Genomic DNA, 21,613 nt, shown 5'->3' with positions numbered 1-21,613 from the left:
AGAACTTTCCAAAGTCAGCCATTTATCTATAATCATACATTTCTATAATTAGTAGCCTAGCACATTGTAATAGGAATTATGGAGACTTATGTGTAGAATATCTCTTTATATATGGAGCAGCCCTAAACATAGCTTTTATTTTGGAGTTATTTGTGGTTAGTTTCCATGTAGGGATTCCCTGCAGAGCAGAGGGGGGTCTTTCAGCTGTCATAATGTCCCACCTCCATCTCTTCATGAGCAAATCCATTACTGGGGTTTAGGCAAATCTAGTAAACTAATGATAGACTAACCTGATCAGCCATGGTTTTAGTTTTACCTTGTTAGACCACGGTCTTCGATATTTATGAGTGAGCCTGGCCCTTAGAGCACATTAATTTAAAAAGCTCTCTGTGGTATTATTTTAAAATTAGGAAGGAAGGGAATGCCGCTTTGATGACGTGAAAAATTTGCCCAGGTCGCCTGGATTGCCTACTGCATGATAAATGACGCTCCTGGCCACATGTTTCAGGATTCTGAGCACCCAGGAAGAATTCTTACAATGTGATTATGGAAACAACCGATTTCCATAAGTGTAAATGAGCATGCTTATTAATGGGGCCGCAATTGCCTATTGCATTCAATCACATTTGTAACTAGCACCGAGAATGACTGTTTTGCATGATGTAGTGTTTACACAATTACGGTTGCATGGCAGAGCTTGCTGTACCAGAGGCTTTGCAAAGAAGCATATGTGGTCCTTTTGCAGGTAATAAAATGGAAAATCCAATTTGCAATTGCAGAATAAGCCTCTGAGTGATATATGATCTTCATAGCAGCGTCGGTCAGGGGGTCACCGCTAATCACGGTGCCGCCTGGCTTCCCTAGTGGCCTGAGCCTTTTGGCTGAGGAGTAAGCAGAGTGAATCTGTGTCTGGGAGCCAGCCAGCGTGTCCGTAGATGCACCACTTTCTAGCTTATTAGATGCTCTTTGTCACAGTGCTTAATCCTGCTGCCTGATCCTTGTTAGAACACCACCCGAGTGCCGCTCAGCCTTCTAATAAAGGGGATGGGTGAGGGCTCCCAGCTCTGTGCACTGAAGCGTGCGGCGTCAGGGCGATCGCAGGCTGACTGACAGCGGGGTGAGATGCCGCCTGCATGTTATTACTTAAAAGGGAACCCACCTCCGACAGCTGACAGCCGCGCTCTGCTGTGGCACTGCTAACTTGTTGCTAGGCCGAGATGAGACGGGTGTCATCTTTCCACACAGCATAATGGCCAGCTTTGCTCTAATTACATTAACCCTCTTCTGAAATCGCTGCTTTCCCCCCTGCCAGCAGCAGAGTGTGACAAGAGGACCTAGGGACAAATAGCTTCCTGGGAGGATTACGGCTCCGCGGAAACAGGTATCGTGTTAGCTACCGATGGCATCAAGTTGAAAAACAAAACAAGCATGTCCTAGCCCGCCAAGCCCCGGTTATAACTCCGGAGAGACATCGCTCTGTTAGGCTCGCGTGGTTTCCATCTCGGTCATCTGCAATAGTTTCCTCCTTTTAAGGTTTGCGGTGGACGTTAAACATGGTGTTCATGGCTCTTTGTTAAAAAGAAAGAATAGCATCAAACACGAAGCTATTTTCTTTCTTCCCCCCCCCCCACCCCATAAACCTGAATCATTCTTTTCTGCTAGGTCCCCCTATGCGTGTAGCTCAGTGAAGCACCTGTGAATTTGATTTGGTAGCATTGATATTAAAATAAATGAGGATGGGGGAGGGTAACCCAGGCCCCACTGCCCCCACCCCTGCCAAATGTGCAGATGGGTTGAAAGTAATGCAAATGGAGATATTCATGAGTAGCTCACGGTCCTTTCTGTTTACCCCGACTTCCAGACATCAGTGTAAGACTCCTTTTCCCCAAAGGGAGTATGTCTAGCTCTCATCCGCATCTCCTCTGTGCTCCAGTTAGCAGACGTCATTAGCAATCCCCGATGCCTCTTCTGTCTCCACTGACAGCACCTAAATGGAGACATCACTTGGGATTGACAGATCTCCAGGGGGCTAGAGGCTTCAGACAAAAGGGCCCAGAGAACACGGCTGACCTTTCCGGGCATTATTCCCCGAGGTCTGTCTTCTGCGAGTGGCAATCAGGGAAGAGCATAAGAACTTTAGTACGTTGTTTTCAGAGGATTACCACTAAAAAGACTGCAAGCCCAGTAAGAGGCTGTTAGTAAGTTAAAAAGAGGCTCTGTCTATTCCAAAGTGGATTTGCAGGTTGTCAGTAGTTAGCAGGTTCTTCCTGCCCCCGGTAATAAGCACTTGTATCTTATGTTCAAGGATGGCGCATTAAAACCAGCTTTGCTCATAACGTACCTGTGCTTTGGGATTAGTGGTGCAAGCCTGGGAACCTGGCAGAAGGGAGTTTGTGATGCAGCCCGGAGAAAGAAGAGAGTCTTCTCCTGTCACTGTCCTGTGTGAGTCACACCTGGGCAAATTTGGAATAGCTGAGGCTTGTCTGTGGCGTCTTTCCCTGGTCCACGCTGCTCTCACGCTGACTAAGGGCCGTGAAGATACAGCATAGTGGGAAATGCTCTGTGCTCCAAAGATAGCTACCTTGCCTCCTCTTCCCACTCTGCTCCCTAAAGTGAAAAATAAGTCATATTCCTGCGAGCCTCGTCTTAACCAGATGTCAAGAGGAGAGCAGTCCAGCTGAGTTAATTCATGGTAACGTGTCTTGGTGGTTCCTCAACAGAATAAATTTCTACCAACTAGAAATTTAGACTTTATTTCTCAGTAGGATAACCTTTTGAGGGGACAAGGAGGAACAATATTTAGGACAGAGTAGCCACTCACAGGGAGATCCTGTTTGCTTAGGAATTAGTTCGCTTTCTAAGTCCACAGATATGCAATGTATGCTTTCTGTGGCTTCTTGTTTCTTCTCATCTACTTTGGAGTACATGTATTTTTCCAAAAGTCTCCATGTTTTTATTTCAGTTGATTTCATGCTGATGTCAGTGGGCAGGGCTTAGAGGCTGGAAGATGATAGTATGTAATCACAGGTTGTTTTTTGAATGTGTTAAGCAAGGCTGTTCACTTCCAGCACCTCCACCCCCAACTTACAGGTAAATTGCTGTGTACCATGGTTACTGTTGCCCTATATGTGACCCCTTCCCCTCAGTGGTCGTGCTTCCTGAGAATAGTGGGCATTGTGCCATAGTGCATGTAAAATACAACATGTCAGAAATACAGACTTATTTTTAAATGGATGACTTCTTTCCGGAAATGTGTATTGTATTCATTTTTAGGAAACAGGGACATTGAAGAAAAAGAAATTACAAGGGCATGATACGGAAGAGAGGACATATTGAGTATAGCAAACTAGCTACTAAGAGGAAATAAGAATTATAGAGAAATGTAAACAAGAGGTCAGTTTCATTCTTGGGAAGCTGAAAACCACTTCCCCAAATAAAGGTAAAAAGAAAAAAAGATCAATGGCAACCCCTTGCCAACAAGATCAAACCCAGGTGAGATACTCAGCTAAACAGAGTATGCACAACCTTTGGGCTTTCACTTACCCCAGGCAGCTTTCTGACTCCTGGTTGAGAGAATCAAGCTTATTAATTTCCCAAGTGACTGAATATCTGACTAATAATGTTTAACCATTAAGATGAGGAAATTGACAATATTGATAATCTTGGAGAGAAATGGATCTGCTTATTTTTGTTCCTAACACCAGCAATTCTTAGTAGCTTTGGTAAGATCATAATGAATTACTCCCTTCTAATATTAGTATTTAGTAATACCTGTTTTCTTTAAAAACATTTTGTGAAATTGTAATCGTTCTTCTTCGTTTCGTTTTTCGGAATAGTTATGGGTCCATATAACAAAAGGAGGAAAGATTCAAAGTACCTGTTCTTTTGTTTTAAGAAGAAATACTACATCATCTTCTTTGTAATGGTTTACTTGTATCCATTCATTTTCAAAGCTCAAATCATCTAAGAAATGATTTGTTTTGTGGTGTACTTTCATCCCCGAATATGTTTTCATTCTGAATTATCAGCTACGAATAAATAGGCAATAGAGCCTCTGAACAGGACAAACATATTACTTTATTTTGCTTGTTTCTTGGGAAGAATAATTGGTGGGTGTCTAGGTTTGAATAGCCCCGGGCTGTGGACCAGAAATCTGAGAAGGGACTTCCTCAATAGGACTTGCAGGGAAAGGCCCTCACATACCTCACTGCTGCTTACCTTCTCTTTCCCTGTCTCTTGCTTTCATAGAGGAGCACGTTCTAGAAAGTTCTTTCACACATTGCCTTTTCCATTTATGAATATATAAAAAGAAAAAAAGTAGATTCAACTGATCAGTAGCAGATGATATCTAGATGAGGGGGTGCTTGTGGCCTTCAGCAACTCATCCTGATTGATCTACATTGAGATGCAACCTGGTAGCTTCACCAGACGCTGCAGAAACAGCTGAGATTTGGGGTCAGGTTCAGATCCCCACACTGACGTTTTCTGATCCTGGACATATTAGTTAATTTCCCTGAGTTACCATTTCTTCACCTATAAAATGACGTTAATAACTGACCTTAGAGATTGCTAGAGAATTAAATGAGGAAATGATTTTTTGTTTTATTTTCAAATATTAAATTTTTGCTACGTAGATACCTTGCGTAATGCTTAAGTCAGGTCTCTTGGTGTCCCCGTCACCAGCATAGTGTTCCTTGTATCCCATAGGTAAGCTTTTATCCATCAACGCCCCCCCCACCACCTTTACCACTTCTTGGTTTTTCATGTCCTTTGTATTGCTTTTTGCCCATGTGTACCCATCATTTTGCTCCCACTTATTAGTGAGAACATACAGTGTTTGGTTTTCCATTCCTGAGATACTTCACTTTAGGACAAGTTGCTACAAAAGACATGATTTCATTCCTTTTTATGGCTGAGTAGTAGTGCTTCACGGTGTGTGTGGGTGTGTGTACGAGGGCTGTCCAGAAAGTATCCAGCCATGTACTACGTTCTTGTTGTATTGACAATGGCTGGATACTTTCTGGACAGTGTGTCCCCACACACGCCACATTTTCTTTATCCACTCATGAACTGATAGACACTGAAGTTGATTCCATATCTTTGCAATTGTGAATTGTGTTGTGATAAACATTCGAATGCAGGTGTCTTTTTTATAAAATGACTGCTTTTCCTTTGGGTAGATACCCAGCAATGGGATTGCTGGATCAAATGATAGGATGACATTTATTTCTTTGTGGAACCTCCATACTGTTTTCCGTAGAGGTTGCACTAATTTGCAGTTCCACCAACAGTGTATAGGCATTCCTTTCTCTCTGCATCCACATGGGTATCTATTGTTTTTGGACTTTTTAATAGTGGCCATTCTGATAGGGATAAGGGGGGATCTCATTATAGTTTTAATTTGCATTTCCCTGGTGATGAATGATGTTGAGCATTTTTTCATATATGTTGGTTAGCCATTTGTCTCCTTTCAAAAAATTTTCATTCATGTCTTTTGTCCACTTTTTGATGGGGTTGGTTTTTTCTTGCTGACTTGTTTGATTTCTTTGTAGATTCTGGATACGAGTCCTTTGTTGAATGTATAGTTGTGAATATTTTTTATTCTGTAAGTTGTCTATGCACTGTATTGTTTATTTCCTTTGCAGTGCAGAAGCTTTTTAATTTAGTTAAGTCCCATTTACTTATTTTTGTGGTTACTGTATTTGCATTTGGAGTCTTAGCCATAAATTCTTTGCCTAGGCCGATGTGTAGAGGACTTTTTTCCTACGTTTTCTTCTAGAATATTCATGGTTTCATGCCTTAGATTTAACTTTTTTATCCACCTTGAATTAATTTTTATAAATGGCAAGATATGGGGATCCTTTTTCATTCTTCTGGATGTGGCTGTCCAGTTTTCCCCAGTGCCATTTATTGCATAGGGCTTCCTTTCCCCAGTGTATGTTGTTGTCTGCTTTGTCGAAGATCAGTTGCTCATAGGTAGATACTTTTATATCTGGGTTCTCTATTCTGTTCCATTGGTCTGTGTCTCTACCTTTATAGCCGGACCATGCCATTTTGGTTAGATAGCCTTATACTATAATTTGGAGTCACGTAAGATGCTTTCCAGATTTGTTCTTTTTGCTAAAGATTGTTTCGGCTATTCTGGCTCTTTTTTGATTCCAAATGAAGCTTAGGATTATTTTTTCTATATCTGTGACATATGGTGCTGGTAGTTTGATGGGGATTGTGTTGAATATGTAAATCATTTTGGGCAGTATGGACATTTTAACAATTTTGATTCTACCAATCCCTGAGCAGGGGATGTTTTTCCATTTGTTTGTGTCATCTGCAATATCTTTCCTAAGTATTTTATAGTTCTCCTTGTAGAGATCTTTTATCTCCTTGGTTAAATATATTTCTAGGTCTTTCATTTTTTTCATAGCTATTTTAAATGGTATTGAGTGCTTGATTTGCCTCTCCACTTGACTGTGGTTGGTATATAGAAATGCTACTGATTTGTGTACATTGATTTTTTAACCTGAGACTTTGCTGAATTTATTTATCAATTCCAGGAGTCTTTTGGTGGAGTCTTTGGGGTTTTCTGGATACAAAATTATATCATTAGCAAACAGGGATAGTTTGACAACCTCTTTCCCAATTTGGATGCCCTTTATTTTTTTCTCCTTCTTGATTGCTCTGGATATGACTTCCAATACCATGTCGAATAGAAGTGGTGACAGTGGGCAACCTTGTCTTGTTCCAGTTCTGAGAGGAAATGCTTTCAGTTTTTCCGCATTCAGTATGATGTTGGCTGTGGCTTTGTCATACATGGCTTTTATAATTGTGAGGTATGTTCCTTCTATGCCTAGTTTGTTGAAGGTTTTTATCATGAAAAGGTGCTGGATTTTATCGAATGCTTTTTCTGCATCTATTAAGATGATTATGTGGTCTTTGTTTTTGTTTCTGTTTATGTGGTGAACCATGTTTTTTGATTTGCATATGTTAAACCATCCTTGTATCCCTGCAGTGAAACCCACGTGATCATAGTGAATTATGTTTTTGTTGTGCTGCTGAAATCAGTTTGCTGGTATTTTGTTGAGCAATTTTGCGTTTATGTTCAAAAGAGATATTGGTCTTTAGTTGTCTTTTCTTTTTTGTTGTATCCTTTTCTAGCTTTGGTATCAAGGTGATACTGGCTTCATAGAATGAAATAGGGAGTTCCCTCCTTCTCGATGTTATGGAATAGTTTCTGTAGGGTAGGTACCAGTTCTTCTTTGTAGGTCTGGTAGAACTTGGCTGTGAATCCCTGTGATCTGGGGCTTTTTTCTGTCAGGAGATTTTTTTATTACAGCTTCAATCTTACTGCTTATTATTGGTCTGTTCAGGATTTCTATTAATATTTTGTCCTAATTCAGGCTTGGGAAGTTGTTGATTTCCAGAAATTTATCCCTTTCCTCTAGGCTTTATAGTTTCCTTGAGTAGAGGTTTTTGTAGTATTGGTGGATGACATTTTATATTTCTGTGGTATCAGTTGTAATGTCTCCTTTTTCATTTCTGATTGAACTTATTTGAGTCCTTTCTCTTCTATTTCTGGTTAAACTGGCTGGTGGTCTGTCATTTTGTGTATCTGTTCAAAGAACCTTTTGTTTCATTTATCCTTTGTATTGTGATTTTGGTTTCCATTTCATTTAGTTCTGCTCTGAGCTTTGTTATTTCTTTTCTTCTGCTGACTTTCGGGGTTTGGTTTGTTGTTTTTATTTCTCTGAGACGTGACATTAGCTTATTAATTTGTGATCTGTCTTTTTGATGTAGACATTAAAGGCTATGAAGTTTCCTCTTAGGACTGCTTTTTCTGTATCCCATAGATTTTAAAAGCTTGTGTCTACTTTGTTATTCAGTTCGAGGAATCTTGATTTCCATCTTAATTTCATCGTTTACCCAAGGATCATTCGGCAGCAATTTTTTAATTTCCACGACTTTGTGTAGATTTGAGTGTTTCTCTCCAAATTGATTTCTTGTTTTATTCCTCTGTGGGCTGAGAAGATACATGGTGTAATTTCGATTTTTTGAATTTACGGAGACTTGTTTTGTGGCCTAAGATATGGTCAGTCTTGGAAACTGTTCCATGTGCTGATGAGAAGAATTTGTATTCAGGAGTTTGGGGGAAGAATGTTCTATGGATGTCAGTTAGGTACATTTGTTCTAGAGTCCTGTAAGTACAGTGTTTCTTTATTCATTTTCTGCTTTGATGTTCTATCCAGTTCTGTCAATGGAGTATTGAAGTCCCTAGGAATTAAGATGCTATTGTTTCATATCTTTGCTTAGATCTAGAAGAATTTACTTTATGAAACTGGGAGCTCTATGTATATGTTAGGTCATATACATATTTAGGATTGTTATGTCTTCTTGTTGAATTGCTCCTTTTACCATTATATAATGACCATCTTTATCTTTTTTTTTTTTTACCATTATTGATTTTAAAGTCTATTTTATTTGATATGAAAATGACTATATCTGCTTGCTTTTGGTTTCCATTTGCTTGGAATATTTTTTCTATCCCCTTACCTTGAGTCTGTGTGGAAGTTCTTGTGGTTCAGATGTGTATCCTGGAGATAGCAAATACTTGGGTTGCGTTTTTCCTTCCATTCAGCCAGTCTGTGTCTTTTAAGTGGGGCATTCAGACTGTTCATGTTGATATGTGGGCTGCTGTTCCATTCATCATGTTGGATGATACCTTACTGTTTTGTTTTCCCTCTTAGGCTATTGTTTTATAAAAGCTGTGAGCTATAACTTTTGGATGTTTTTACACTGATGGGTATCTATCGTGTTGTTGCATGTATAATGCACTTCCCAGAATTTCCTGTATTGCAGGTCTAGTATTGACAAATGCCCTTAGTGTTTCCTGGTCTGAGAAAGTCTTTATTTCGCCATCATATATGAAACTTAGTTATGCAGGATACAAAATTCTTGGCTGGCAGTTTTTTGTTTAGTAAAATCAAAAATGGGGCCCTAAATGCTTCAGGCTTATAAGGTCTCTGCTGAGAAGTCTGCTGTTAGCCTGATGGGTTTTCCATCATAGTTTAGTTGTTGCTTTCAGATTGGGGCTTGGAGAATTTTCTTCATTTTGACTTTGGCCAGGGTGATGACTGTGTGTTTTAGTGATGTCCTATTTGCTGTGAATCTTCCCAGTGTTCAGTGACCATCTTATATCTGGATATTTGAATTCCTGGCATTACCAGGGAAGTTCTCCTCAATAATTCCCTCAATTAGGTTTTCCATGCTTTTTGCTTTTTCTGCTTCTCACTTCAGGATACCTAGAATTCATATATTGGCTCATTTCACATAGTCCCATGTTTCTCTGAGTGATTATTCGTTCTTTATTCTTTTTTCTGCACCTTTGGCTGACTAAATTAGTTCAAAAGTCTTTTCTTAAAGCTCTGAGATTCTTTCTTCTGTTAGGTCTTGCCTGTTGAAGCTTTCTACTGTATTTTGTAGTTCCCTAAATGACTCTTTCATTTCTTTATGTTCTGCCGTATCCTTTCTTATGTTGTCTGTCTCTTTAATGAGATTTTCATATTTTCATTCATGTCCTGAAATATTTTTTTTGTTTCTTAGTGTTGTTTTTCAACTTTATCCTCAATTCCGTTCATCTTTTTTACCATCCATATTCTGAATTCCATTTCTGACATTTCGACAGTTTCCTTTTGATTCGGGTACATCTCTGTGGATCTGTTATGATTCTTACTTAGGGGATGTCAAACTAACTTGTTTTTTTCATGTTGTCAGAATTTTTTTTCTGTTTTTTGTTTTTTTTCTTTCTCATCTGAAATGTCTTCTCTCAGCTTAGGGCTGATAGGTTTGCAGAGCTCCTGTTCTCCTTCGCTGGGAGCTCTCCTACTTAGTGAGGAGGAGAAATCCCGAGATAATACTTTTGTGTCGTACTCTGGAGGACTGACCCCTCGGGAGAGGGGCGGATGCACTGAGACCCTGTAACACAGGTGTTGTCCTGTGTCCTCCTGATCCCCTGTGGTTTTCACAGTCTAAGCCGATGCTGGGGGATATTCATTCGAATCGGTGGGGTGGTCCCCAGGCTGTTGTTGAAAGCTCAGGCAAGAGCCTCACAGAGCTTCACAGAGGCTGTTGGCATTAGCTTATTCAGTGTCTGTGCAGTTTGTAAGACCCTGGCACATGCCTGGGCATGTCACGGGACTGCAGTCAGCAGCAGGGCAGGTTGTGGGACCTTGGCGAGTGCCTAGGTGTGTCATGGGACCTTGGCCAGTGACAGGCAGGTTGCAGGACCTGGGACAGTGCTGAGGCTTCTTCATGTGGAGAGGTGGGTTGGTCCCTAGGCCACTGTTGGAAGCTTGGGCAGGGGTCTAGGTGAGTCCCCCTCCACTGAGGCGGGCATCATAGGAGATTGCTCTGCCCGGGTCTCTCCACGGTGGTACCAGTGGCTGTTTGGTGAGGCTATCTAGGTGGTGGCCACCAGTGTTAGGGCTGCAGGTGTTCACTCCTTCCAGGTCTTGGAGTAATGGCGGTTCTGGGGGGGGAAGGGGGCGGCAGGTCTGTGGTGGAGAGCTGGACTGCAGGCTTAGCGTCACTTGGTGCCTCAGGGGCGTGGCCCACCAGCTGGTGCATGGGGCTGGGGGGTTGTTCTGCTGATCGGCACTCGGGGTCACAGGGGCATGGCCTGCTGGCTGGGGTGCAACACCAAGAACAATGGCCTGCCACACAGTGTGTGTGTCTGCAGGTTCATAGAGGCATAGATCTCCGCTCAGTGACCAGGTTCATAGGAGTGTGGCCCTCCACACAGTAGCACATGGTGGCAGGGTCTTGTTCCACTGATTGCCACGCAGGGCCACAGGGGTTGTGGGGGCTCTTGGTTTCTAGTCACAGGCCTACGAGTGCTGCAGCGGAGCCAGTCACTGTGTAGACTGGAAGCTCTGAACCTGAGGGCTCAGAGTGGCGTCAGCTGCACCAACCCAAGAACCAAGGCGGGCGGGTCCCCGCTGAGGCTGCTCTCCATGTCAGTTTCACTGTGCAGTCTCCAGGAAGTTCCCAGATCAGCACAGGGGCCTGCAGTGGTGGTGGGGGCCCCTCCACAGCTCCATTCGCAGTGTCTGCGGGCGGGGGGGTGGGGAGCATGTTCCCCTGGGGCTCCCTCCTTTATCCCTTCCCCACGTGTAGGTGTCTCCCCCAGGTACCTTCTGATCCTGATGGGTGGAACTCCCTGTCCCCGTCTCCTTCACTCTGAATATCTCCCATTGGTTCTCTGATGATCCACCATGCCCTCTCTAAGAGGGTCTGTCTGTAGGTGGGCCTCTACTTGCAGTTCTCCATCCTCTCCTAGAGAGTGGCGTGTGTGGGCTGTTTCTAGCCTGCCATCTTGCCCTTCTCCCAGGAAATGATATTAAGTTAGCTTATAAACTAATTAGAGCTAAAGAAATGTTAGTCCCCATCATTACTATGTTAATGAGATGCATTTAGTGCTGATTCTGAGATGTGCTTATGCTGCTCGAGTAGTACAATAATAATTTTACTTGGGTAATATTCTTGTCTGTCTTCATTCATATTCTGCTCTGGTTGATGAAAAAGTGCTGTTGGTGAGACTGGGCTTAGATCAAATAGGACAAGCAGTGGAGCACATTGACATTGTCAGGATAGGATTTCAGGGAGGTTTCATGTTATTACTTACCTTAATCTCCTCGAACAAGTCATTTTTAGCCTCTGTAGCAAATACCTATAAAAATCCTTCCAGGTTTGCTTCCTTTCATCCACTTTCTCTCTCCATCCTTCCTTCTTTCTTCCTTCGTTTGTTCTTAATTTCCTGGGCCAGGGTACTGTCGCTAACACTGTTTGTGGACCGGTGATGACTTGGGGTAGGAAATTATTAAAATATCAGATGACCCAAAAGGTACTTAGGCTTGTGCTGTGGTTACTAAGCAGGACTTCTAGATCTAATCGTTGTTGAATGCAATGACCTTCACCTTTTGTTTTTTCCTTCATCTTTTCAGGAAATTTGGATTTAACTGGTCAGAAGCAAGTATTCAAAGCAGAGAACAATCCCTGGGTTACCCCAATTGCTGACCAGTTCCAGCTTGGCGTGTCCCATGTTTTTGAATACATCCGTTCCGAGACGTACAAGTAGTAAGTAGACTCTGATTTTCTAAAATAGTAGACTGTCATTTTATGGTATTTATAATTATGCCATTTTTAAAAAAATGATCATGTGACGTCATCCTTTTGGTGGCATTTAACACATAGCACTTAAAAATACTCTGTCAAAAACCACATGTGGTAATTGTCTCTGTTGTTTGTAGATAATTTTTAATTGACATTTTTAAGGGAGTTTTTACCAATTTTGTTTAGAGAATTTTGGAGATATTAAATTAGTTGAATATTCATAGCACTAAGGAAATTCACCAGACATATTAAGATCAGAACATGTTTTTTTTTTCTCCTGTGAATGCGAAGAATTATAAGTGTTCTGAACAAAATTGTTAAGCAGTTTATTTATAAAATCAATAGAGAGTACTAGGAAAGCATCATTCTATTATTTAGAAGCTTTTACTCTACTAAGATGATAATCTCTCTAAGAGAAGAGGGAAAGGCAGAGTGGAGGGGGAGGAATCCGCCAGCTTAAAGTCACAGCATCAAAATGCCCCAAGTCCTCACTGTAGATTAAGGGGGCCTGTGTGGGAAAGTGTCCCCTCTGTGGTCCTTAGTGTTTCCAGCTTGGGAGGAATTCTGCCACCTTCCCCTTCTGTTACATCTTCTGTCACTATTTTCCCACTCCACCTAAGCTTTTGCAACCCCCAGAGAAACTGTCATTTATCTCGATGCTTAACTGACTCCAAAAGCCAAGACATAGCGTGTTCTTAAGCATCTACGAAAAGGACTTGAAAACATCCATAGTTGGGTAGAATCTGTTTTTGTGTCTGCCACCAACTTTTGAGAACTTAACATCCCACCTGTTGGAGAAAAGGTAGAGGATGATTAAAGATCACAGGCAGTTAAGAATTTCTTTCTTTTCTTTTTTTTTTTTTTTTTTTTTTGGTATCAGAAAAAGCCCTCCATTCAACATAGCTCTCATTGAATCTGGGCTGGGCCAGTGGGTCCAGAGAGATGGACAGGACAGAAGCTCCATCTAGAAACGGCCCCTGGGGTTCTGTAGCTCCCGGCTGTGGTCCTGTTTCTCTCTGATGGAATCATAGAGAACATAAGCTATGAAGAACAATGGCCTGAAAACTACTCTCAAAATTGCCAGAATGGTGCCATATTCTCATACAGAAAAGCAGCTTAAAGCATGGTTAAGATTTTTTTTTTTTTTTAAGACAATACCATGACATTTGCAATGTAAGTCTTAAGACTTACCTTCCGGGTAAAATGAAGTAAGTCTAGGAGGTGTGTGGGGAAGCAATTTCATCAGCCATGTAAGGTACATACAGTTGTCACAGATTCCATTTTTTTTAAAATAGGAATATAGCTCACCCTTGGAAATTAGTTCAGTTAATTATGAAAATGTGTGAAAATATAATTGCAAATTAGCAGATTATTGTTTACCTTGTTCCTCTTAAGTTGTTAATCATGGCTATCGTGAGTTTTAGGTAGGGCTCTAATTTTCTGTTAGTAAATGGGAAGCTCTTTAGAGCCTGGTTTGTAGGATATCTTTTAAAAATCATTCCGCATGTGATAGCAGACAGAAAAATACACGAACAAGCTCTTCGCCATCCAGAATGGAAGGAAATTCTGTTTATTATTCTGGTTAACAATTTTTTTAAATTTACTGTAGATGAATTTATAATTTACAGAGGTTGTGAATGCATTGCATATTAGTGCTTCTCATTTTAATTTCATCTTAAAAGATTAAACTTTGAGTTTATGGATTTTATTTTACCTCAGAGTCCTTATTAGGCGCTTAATCACCATGATCTGCTATTTCAAGCTCTTTCTATTTATTCGCACATGATTAGGATTCTGGATAAGCGAGAGGTTTGTTGCTTTAGTTGAGTTAATTGGTAGGTTATTTGAAGAGGAATAATATGTGACACGGCATTTCAAACAGTAACATATTTGATATATATTCTTATCTCTATTATTAGCATCGTTTGTGGGGGGTGGGATAACCTAGGCAATTTGCTGGTTTACTTTTTCTGTTTGATTTCCTTGTGGAGCATTGGATTACCTTTTATACAGTTAAATCAACATTAAAAAGCTTAAGCATAGGAGAGCCATCTTCCCCTTTCTAGGGGACCAGCTGGTGCCCCAGTAGCTGCTTTTAGGTGTGTCTACATGAGTCTCTGCTGGGAGGACGTACTTGACACGGGCCCCCCCAGGGCAGGGACCCATTGTGAGTTCTTCTCCCCTTCTCTCCTTGGAAAGGAGAAGAGTGTTCATTACTTTGTATATTTCAGTTTTTCTCTCCTTCTCCCGTAGTAGTTCTCATCACTTCTTTATCAAACATACTAGCCAAAAATATGGATTATTAGCTAAATAAGACACTTAAGTCAAACTCTTAGTCTTTAAAAAAAACCTGTACAAAATGCCACCATTGTTTCACCAGATTAATATACACTGATTCAAGGTCCTCCTTTATATGAATATATCTGTACTGTATTAGTATATCCTCATGTAATTAGAACCCAACTTAATTCTGTAATTGTTTTAAGCAGCCATTTCACAATTAGAGGATTTTTAATATCCTAACTATCTGAAAAAATGCTATTCTCATTAGCGGGTGCTTGGCTACCTTTTTGTAAGTTTTACATGTGGCAGCCTTCAGGGGGCAATTTATTTATGATACATTTTTTTTTAAAACAAATTTCACGTTTAGTGCCTTAGTTTTAGATCCTCTATTCTAAAACCTATTGTTCCTAATTGTCACTTGTCTCTTTTGTTTAAGCTACATTAAACCCCCTTCAGTAAAAAAAATCCTGATACATTTGTGTGCGTATATGCCATTTGTGTGCGTATATGCCTATCTTTAAAATACCATGAAAGCATAATTTTGTTTTGGCACTTAGAATACCAGCGAACCTCCTCCTTTTTTCCTAACCAATTAACCTGTTGCCTGAGTGAGAGCAGTAAAGAACTAAAGAACTCACCGGGATGTTTTTCTCTTCATCCGCGTCTGGGGTTGACTTTGACAGTGACCTTCCTGTTCCAAGCACATCCTTGAGGCTTTGTGAGTCTAGTGCAGAGAAGATGAATGATCTGATTTTCGGGCTCTAATGGACTCCAAGAGGAGACATGGATGCTTGAAACAGAACAGTGAATTCAGCGTGTAGGAAGAATTAAAATACTCAGAGATGACTCGACTTGATGAAGATACGAATTTGTCCGGTGAAGCAGGAGGTGTGGGTAGGTGTGGCTGGTGGGATGTCGAGATGTAGATCTTCAGAGATGGCTCTTTGAAGTACGTTTTGGGCATTAATCATGTTCTCATCATTTCTCAAGTGGAGATGTGTTTGTTTATCCATCGTGTTTTCCACCAGGGGAACATACTGGCTGGTGTCACTGCATTGTCCGTGACAAGTTATTCCCTCTGTTAAAGTAACATGATATGCTCAGTTGGGTTGTTGAAGATCACGTCCTACACAGCAGCTCAGCATTTCATACTGTGGTTGAGTTATGCAGTCTCCTTGTAATGCTTTCTTTGGAGGATGGCTGTCTCCTTGTTGGGCTTCTTTTATTTCTGTGAAGCAGAATTATGATGGACTAGTCACTGCTTGTTAAGTTTCCAGAAGGTAGATTCCCCTCCACCCCCAGGAGGAGCCGTCAGGTTGAAGTCAGGACCCTTGACAAGATTCTCTGTGAAAGAGGGTAACTCACGCTTTGCACATTTCCATCAAGGAAGGTGCATAGCAACCACGAGCCATTTGAAAAGTTGACAAGTTAACTCTCGTCAACAAGTTAACAAAAGAAGAGGTTTGACAAATGGTAGGCTGAAAATATGTCGGTTAAAAGAGGCATTTGGCAAACAGGCATTGTCATGAAGGCTGCAATTTGCAGAGCACGGCAATCCTAAAGTCTCCTTTCCAGCAGGGCATGACTCAAAAGTTGCTTCCCTGACATTCTTCGTGATTTTCTTTTCTCTCTCTCTCAGAGGGGCACCCTACTCACCTGGGTTTTTGTGTTTCAGTTTTGACTCTTAAATGAAAACCCGCCATACTGTGATTCATGTTAGTTAATGGAAAACATTTTAACAGAGTAGTGTTTGGAAATGGTGGGCAACAATGAGAAAAAAAAGCTGAGACTTTCTCTTTGCTAGAAATCTAGCAAAATAAAGCATCCTGCCTGATTTGTAAGGAAGAGTTGTTTTATCTGCTGTTTATTGTTTCTCAGGTTGCTTTACTTGTGGAATTAACACTAAGTAGTGTGTTCTTTTTTCTTCTGCGCTGCGTACAAACCGATTACAGGCTAGAATGGACATAAATGGGCTTTATTAAGCAACTGCCACATCCTCTAATGACTGCTGAGTCAGGAGTCAGTGGCCTAGAAGTTCTTTAAATAACTTCGCCCATGTATCTGGTCCACCAAAAGGCCAGAGAGTTTCAAACCTAAGGAGGTAGGCCCATTTACTTTAAGACAGCCCTTTACAGAAGGAAATCATGTCTAACAAAAACTCTCTAAAGCTTATTATTTTCTGGCAAGATATAAACGGATATACAAAACTAGCAGATGGTTTTATAAATATCTTCAGCAAGAGAGAAGAGGGTTAAACTTCCAGGACCTTTCTAGCAGTTAGTAAATTTCACATAGTGACAATCAGTATGCAAAACAATGTAGGCTTTCCTTTTTCATGGCTACATCTGAAAATAGCTCAAAATAATTCACAGAAAAACATTATCTCTGTATAGTAGACATGAGAGAGAAAACCCATTTTTTTCCCCTAAAGCTTTTGACATAAAGATTGTCTTTATTTTTAAAAGTTGACTGTATATTTTGTCCCTGGTGATTTATACTTCCTTTATAGATGCTACATATGTATATCATGGTTCCTTTTTGAAGTTACTAACTGTATTGTCACATTTTCTTCATAATGTAAAATCTGATTCAAACTTTTGACATCTCTGCACCTATTTGCATGAGAATATGTTGCATTTAACCAATGCTGCTAAAAAGTATCAAAGAGAAATGGGAAACTCACCTAACTTTGCACCATGTCTCTTATTTTATGTTTACTTTAAATGACAAAGTTACGTAGCGTCCCCATTTCTCCAGATAGTGAGAACCTTAGCACAAAGAGTTGAAGACAGGATGTATTAATAATATCAACTGTTGATCTTTGATTTAATTTCTCAACTGTTTATGTATGTGGTCATGAGCTATTAATTACCCTAGTAAATTAATACCTCCCTCTTTAAGGTGACAGGAGGAATACAGACTATTTGAAGAAGAATGAATACATAACAGTTTTCTCTGGCTTCCAAGTTTCTTGACAGATCACTTAATGTATTTTGCCTTTTAAAGGATTTTTTCATTCCTGCTTTGTAACTTGGTTAACACTATTATTTGTATATACTTCATAAGTGATGAGTATTTTTCCCTTGCATTTTCATAATTTATTTGATACATGAAGTTTTTGCAGGCCTTTGAGGCTTTATTTTTCTATAATTTTATAGTTGATGCAAAATGGTTGTTTTTTTAAATGGAAGATGCTTCCCATTCGACATTTCCGATTCACTTGGCTTCCGTGAGAGTTACAGTTGGGAACCTCTACCCACCAAAGCTGTAAAGATCAAAAGTGAACCCTCCCAGGGTTTAAAAACCCTGCTTAAAGAGGCCAGCTGGTATTCCTGAAGGCATCTAGTAAACTCCATTTTATACCTATCCTATTCTGGAATGTTCTTCACTGTGATGTGTAATAGATACAAATGCAGAGTTGGAAAAACTCACTTCATATATCCACGTTCATTCCTTCACTGTCTGCTCTGGTGCTGTAAGGTGGTCAGGCGTCCAGCACTCTGTGCTTTGCATTTTGTACTCAGTGCAATTTGCATTTTATTCCATGACCAGTGCACTGATCATTAAAGAGTTGTATATAACTATCAGAAGGCCAAAAGGGGAGGGGGGAACACAACTTCTGCATCAAAGGGAGAAGAGATATTTATTCTGAATTTAGCACTACAAAAGGCTTTTATGTAGGACTTCTAAGAGTAGAACAATCTCCGTCTCTCTCCATCTCTCTCCATCTCTCTCTGCCCCTCACTTGATTGTTGACTGTCAAACCTGCATTCAGCATGTCTTGTACAGTCCCCAGTGCGCAGGGTGATACATTATAGTATCAATGTAGGGTAAATAGAATATAGATGATTTGTCCCACTTGACAGAAGGAAAATATCAGCTAGACTCCCCTCTACGCTCCAAAAAGGAAATGTGTCAGGTTCCCTTCTCTTCGAGGAGAGCTACTTTGAGTTCCATTTTTTCGATGATATCCATTTGCTATAACCATACTGAACTATTGAATGTCGACCTCAACGAGGTGAAATTGGTCGGTCCTACGTATTGATAACCTTTACTAAGTCCCAGTAATCTTCAATGCATGATGCTTCTATCCAGCTAAGATGAATTATGGCCTGCATTGGCTGTTTTTATTTGAGAGATAAATTAAAAAGTGGCGCTTGTATAATCAAACAGAACTGTCTGTGATTTCTAATCTCTACACAGTAGGATCTTGTTTTATTACGTGCTGACTTTTTACTGAGCTCTGGTCTCTTATTCGGGCTGGGCATCGTTGGAGGGTTTTTTGATGGTTTTTTTTTTTTTTTCCCCTAACTTTTGGCAGTTAAGGATTCTCCTCTGTTGTCAGGTACTTTGGATTAGAATGCATAATATTGTGAAAGGAGTTTCGTTCAACTTTATCAGATAAAAGGCTTAAATGTGAGTCATGTTCACAGGCATTTATCAATACCCCAATTTATTCTTCGTGCATTAAGGCAATGGCTTTACATATTTTATTCTGTGGTGTTTGCATATTATTTCACATATGTTTTTAAGACTCACGGTATTAAAAAACTGTCAAGGAAAATATTGATTTTCATTATAATAGCTAATTTTTAGTCTCATGTGGGACAGATACAATTCCATCACCTTCAAAATGCACCTACTTTTTATTCTCTGTCCGATTAGATAGTGTTTGTTTAGAGATTAAGTAGGTTTTGTTTTTTTTTATATTGCAAATTTACCATGGCTTCTTTTTGTTTTCTCTTTTCCCGGTGATACCTAATTTAGTCTTTATTTGTGTTAACATCAGTTTTCTAGGGCTGCCGTAACAATGTTCCACAAACCAGGTGACTTAAAAGCAGAAATGGACTGTCTCTCAGTTCTGGAAGCCGGAAGTCCCAGCTCAAGGTGTCGGCAGGGTTGGTTTTCTCTGAGGGCCGTGGGGGACGCATCTGTCCCAGGCCTCTCTCCTTGGCTTGGAGGTGGCTGTTTTCTCCCCGCATCTCCTCACGTCATCTTCCCTGTGTGTCTGTCTGTCTGTCTGTCCCAATGTCCCTTTTTTTGAGGACATCAGTCATATTGAGTGAGAACCCACTCCGATGACCTCATTTTAACTTGATTATCTCTCTTAAGGCCTTATCTGCAAACGTGATCGTATTCTGAGCTACTAGGGGTCAGAACTGGAGCAAATGACTGGGCAGGGGACAGGGCTGTCACAGTTCAACCGTGACATTATTGCTCTCATGTGCTTAGAAAGGGCATTCAGTTCTTCATCCGTTTGTTCCACTGCCCCCTCTTTACTCTCTGTGCGTGGCCCCCACGCCTCCGCAGGGAGGAACGCTCTGTTTTTAATCTTTTAAGAATGGCCCATGTCCAAGTAGAAGGTGGTTAGAATGTGAAGGGCCCTTGGGAATGGAAGACACCTAACGAAACCGCCTTCTTCGTCATACTCGGCCAGGGGATTCACGAAGGGAGGGTTCCACGTGACACCAGCCCCACGTGGTTCTCTTCGCAGGAATTGTTTAAAGAGGGAACATGCAGTGTGGATGGCCTTTGGGTCCACGCCATGCGATGGGGCCCCTCCAGTAGACGTGCGATCCTCTCCCGGGACCGTCGTGGGCCTGTGTGATGACTAGTGGAGTTTCGCCACATAAAGTGTGGATTCAGGGATTTCCTGTCCCATCTGGAGGTTCCAGTAACCATATCAGGACCTCTCGTGACTATCGTTTCATTTTTCCTACCTTATCTCAAGAATCCCCTAGGTTAATGGGCAAGATCAAGACTGCTAATAACAGAGTACAGGACTCTTTTCTCATGTGATTAAAGCTGGTTTGCCCACCCCGGATGGAGAGAGAGATCAAAGATGGTGCGTTGGCCGGGTGGTGGCTCACGCCTGTAATCCCAGCACTGTGGGAGGCCAGAGCGAGAGGATCACTAGACGCCAGGAGTTCAAGAACAACCTGGGCAACGTAGCTAAACCTAGTCTCTACAAAAATTAAAATTTAAAAAAAATTGGCTAGGCGTGCCATGCCTGTAGTCCCAGCTACTCAGGAGGCTGAGATGGGAGAATTGCTTGAGGCTAGGGGTTCAAGACCAGGCTGAGCAACATAGTGAAATCCCATCTCTACAAAAAAAAAAAAATAATAATAATAATAGTAAACTAGCCAGGTGTTTGGCATGCACCTGTGGTCCTAGCTCCTCGGAAGGCTGGGGCGGGAGGATCACTTGAGCCCAGGAGTTCGAGGTTGCAGTAAGCTGTGATCAGGCCACTGCACTCCAGCCTGGGACACAGAGTGAGACCCTGACTCTTAACCAAAAAACAAAGATGGATGCTTATTTTCATAAAATGCACCATGCTGTAAAGACAGCAGTGAAGCTCTGAGCAAAAAATGAAGGGAAAATAAGGAATATTGAACTCGTTAGAGGAAAACAGCTCCAGATAGAGATTTATTGATTTATATCATAAACCTGGACTTTTAAAAATCAAAATAACCTGAATTTTTTTTTTGGAATTTACAGACAGCCCCTATATGTGCCAAACGTATAGGTCTGTTCTCAGAGGAACTGGTCTTAGAAGGGACTTCCAGTTCCAGCTTTGCCAGTGGTGAATGACCCCAACACACTGTCCTCAGCTTCCCCCTCTAGAAGTCCAAACTAGGTCATCTCTGAGAGTCGTCCCAATGACAGTTTCTAATCCCGGGTTCTTTATTTTTCTGGAAAACACATTTTGTTGTCTATATCAATTCATTATTATTTTTAATTTAGTTTAATTCTTCAGTGTGCCTCCCATCTAGATTTACTTTATCGATTTTTTTTTTTTTAAAAAGGCAACGGAAGACCATGATGACCCTGAATATAAATTGCTACAGGAAAATGGATACAAGATAAAATTACCAGATCAACCTTTTTATTCTATATTTTATGGAATATCTAATATATGTTTGGCAGTAACTTATTCTTACACATGAATTCCTGACACTTTCGATTCTTCAGACTTATTAATCAGTGTAGTCAGCACCAGAGCAATTTTATGAGACTTACCAGTCATCAAAAATTTATTATCAGATAAATCAAAGAAACAACGAGCATCTTAATAGGGTAGAGAAAGTAGCATGTAAAGGATCATTTAAGGCGGCGCTTTTTGTCAGCTGGGTGTTATATTTACAACCAGCATCAGAGAACTTACTCA

The 21,613-nt window shown here is 40.8% G+C and overlaps 1 protein-coding gene across 1 annotated transcript in view; it reads left to right on the top strand.

Moving 5' to 3' along the window:
- Positions 1-21,613, top strand: part of RSU1 (Ras suppressor protein 1) — a 172,934-nt gene that overhangs the window by 82,799 nt on the left and 68,522 nt on the right. The window contains exon 8 of the mRNA XM_069458719.1: positions 11,994-12,126. Coding sequence (XP_069314820.1) covers positions 11,994-12,126 — 133 coding nt within the window. The remainder of the gene's footprint in view (positions 1-11,993; positions 12,127-21,613) is intronic.

This window comes from Eulemur rufifrons, chromosome 25 (assembly GCF_041146395.1).
Source record: "Eulemur rufifrons isolate Redbay chromosome 25, OSU_ERuf_1, whole genome shotgun sequence".
NCBI classification, from domain to species: Eukaryota; Metazoa; Chordata; class Mammalia; order Primates; family Lemuridae; genus Eulemur; species Eulemur rufifrons.
This window is presented reverse-complemented; position numbering and strand designations above follow the sequence as displayed.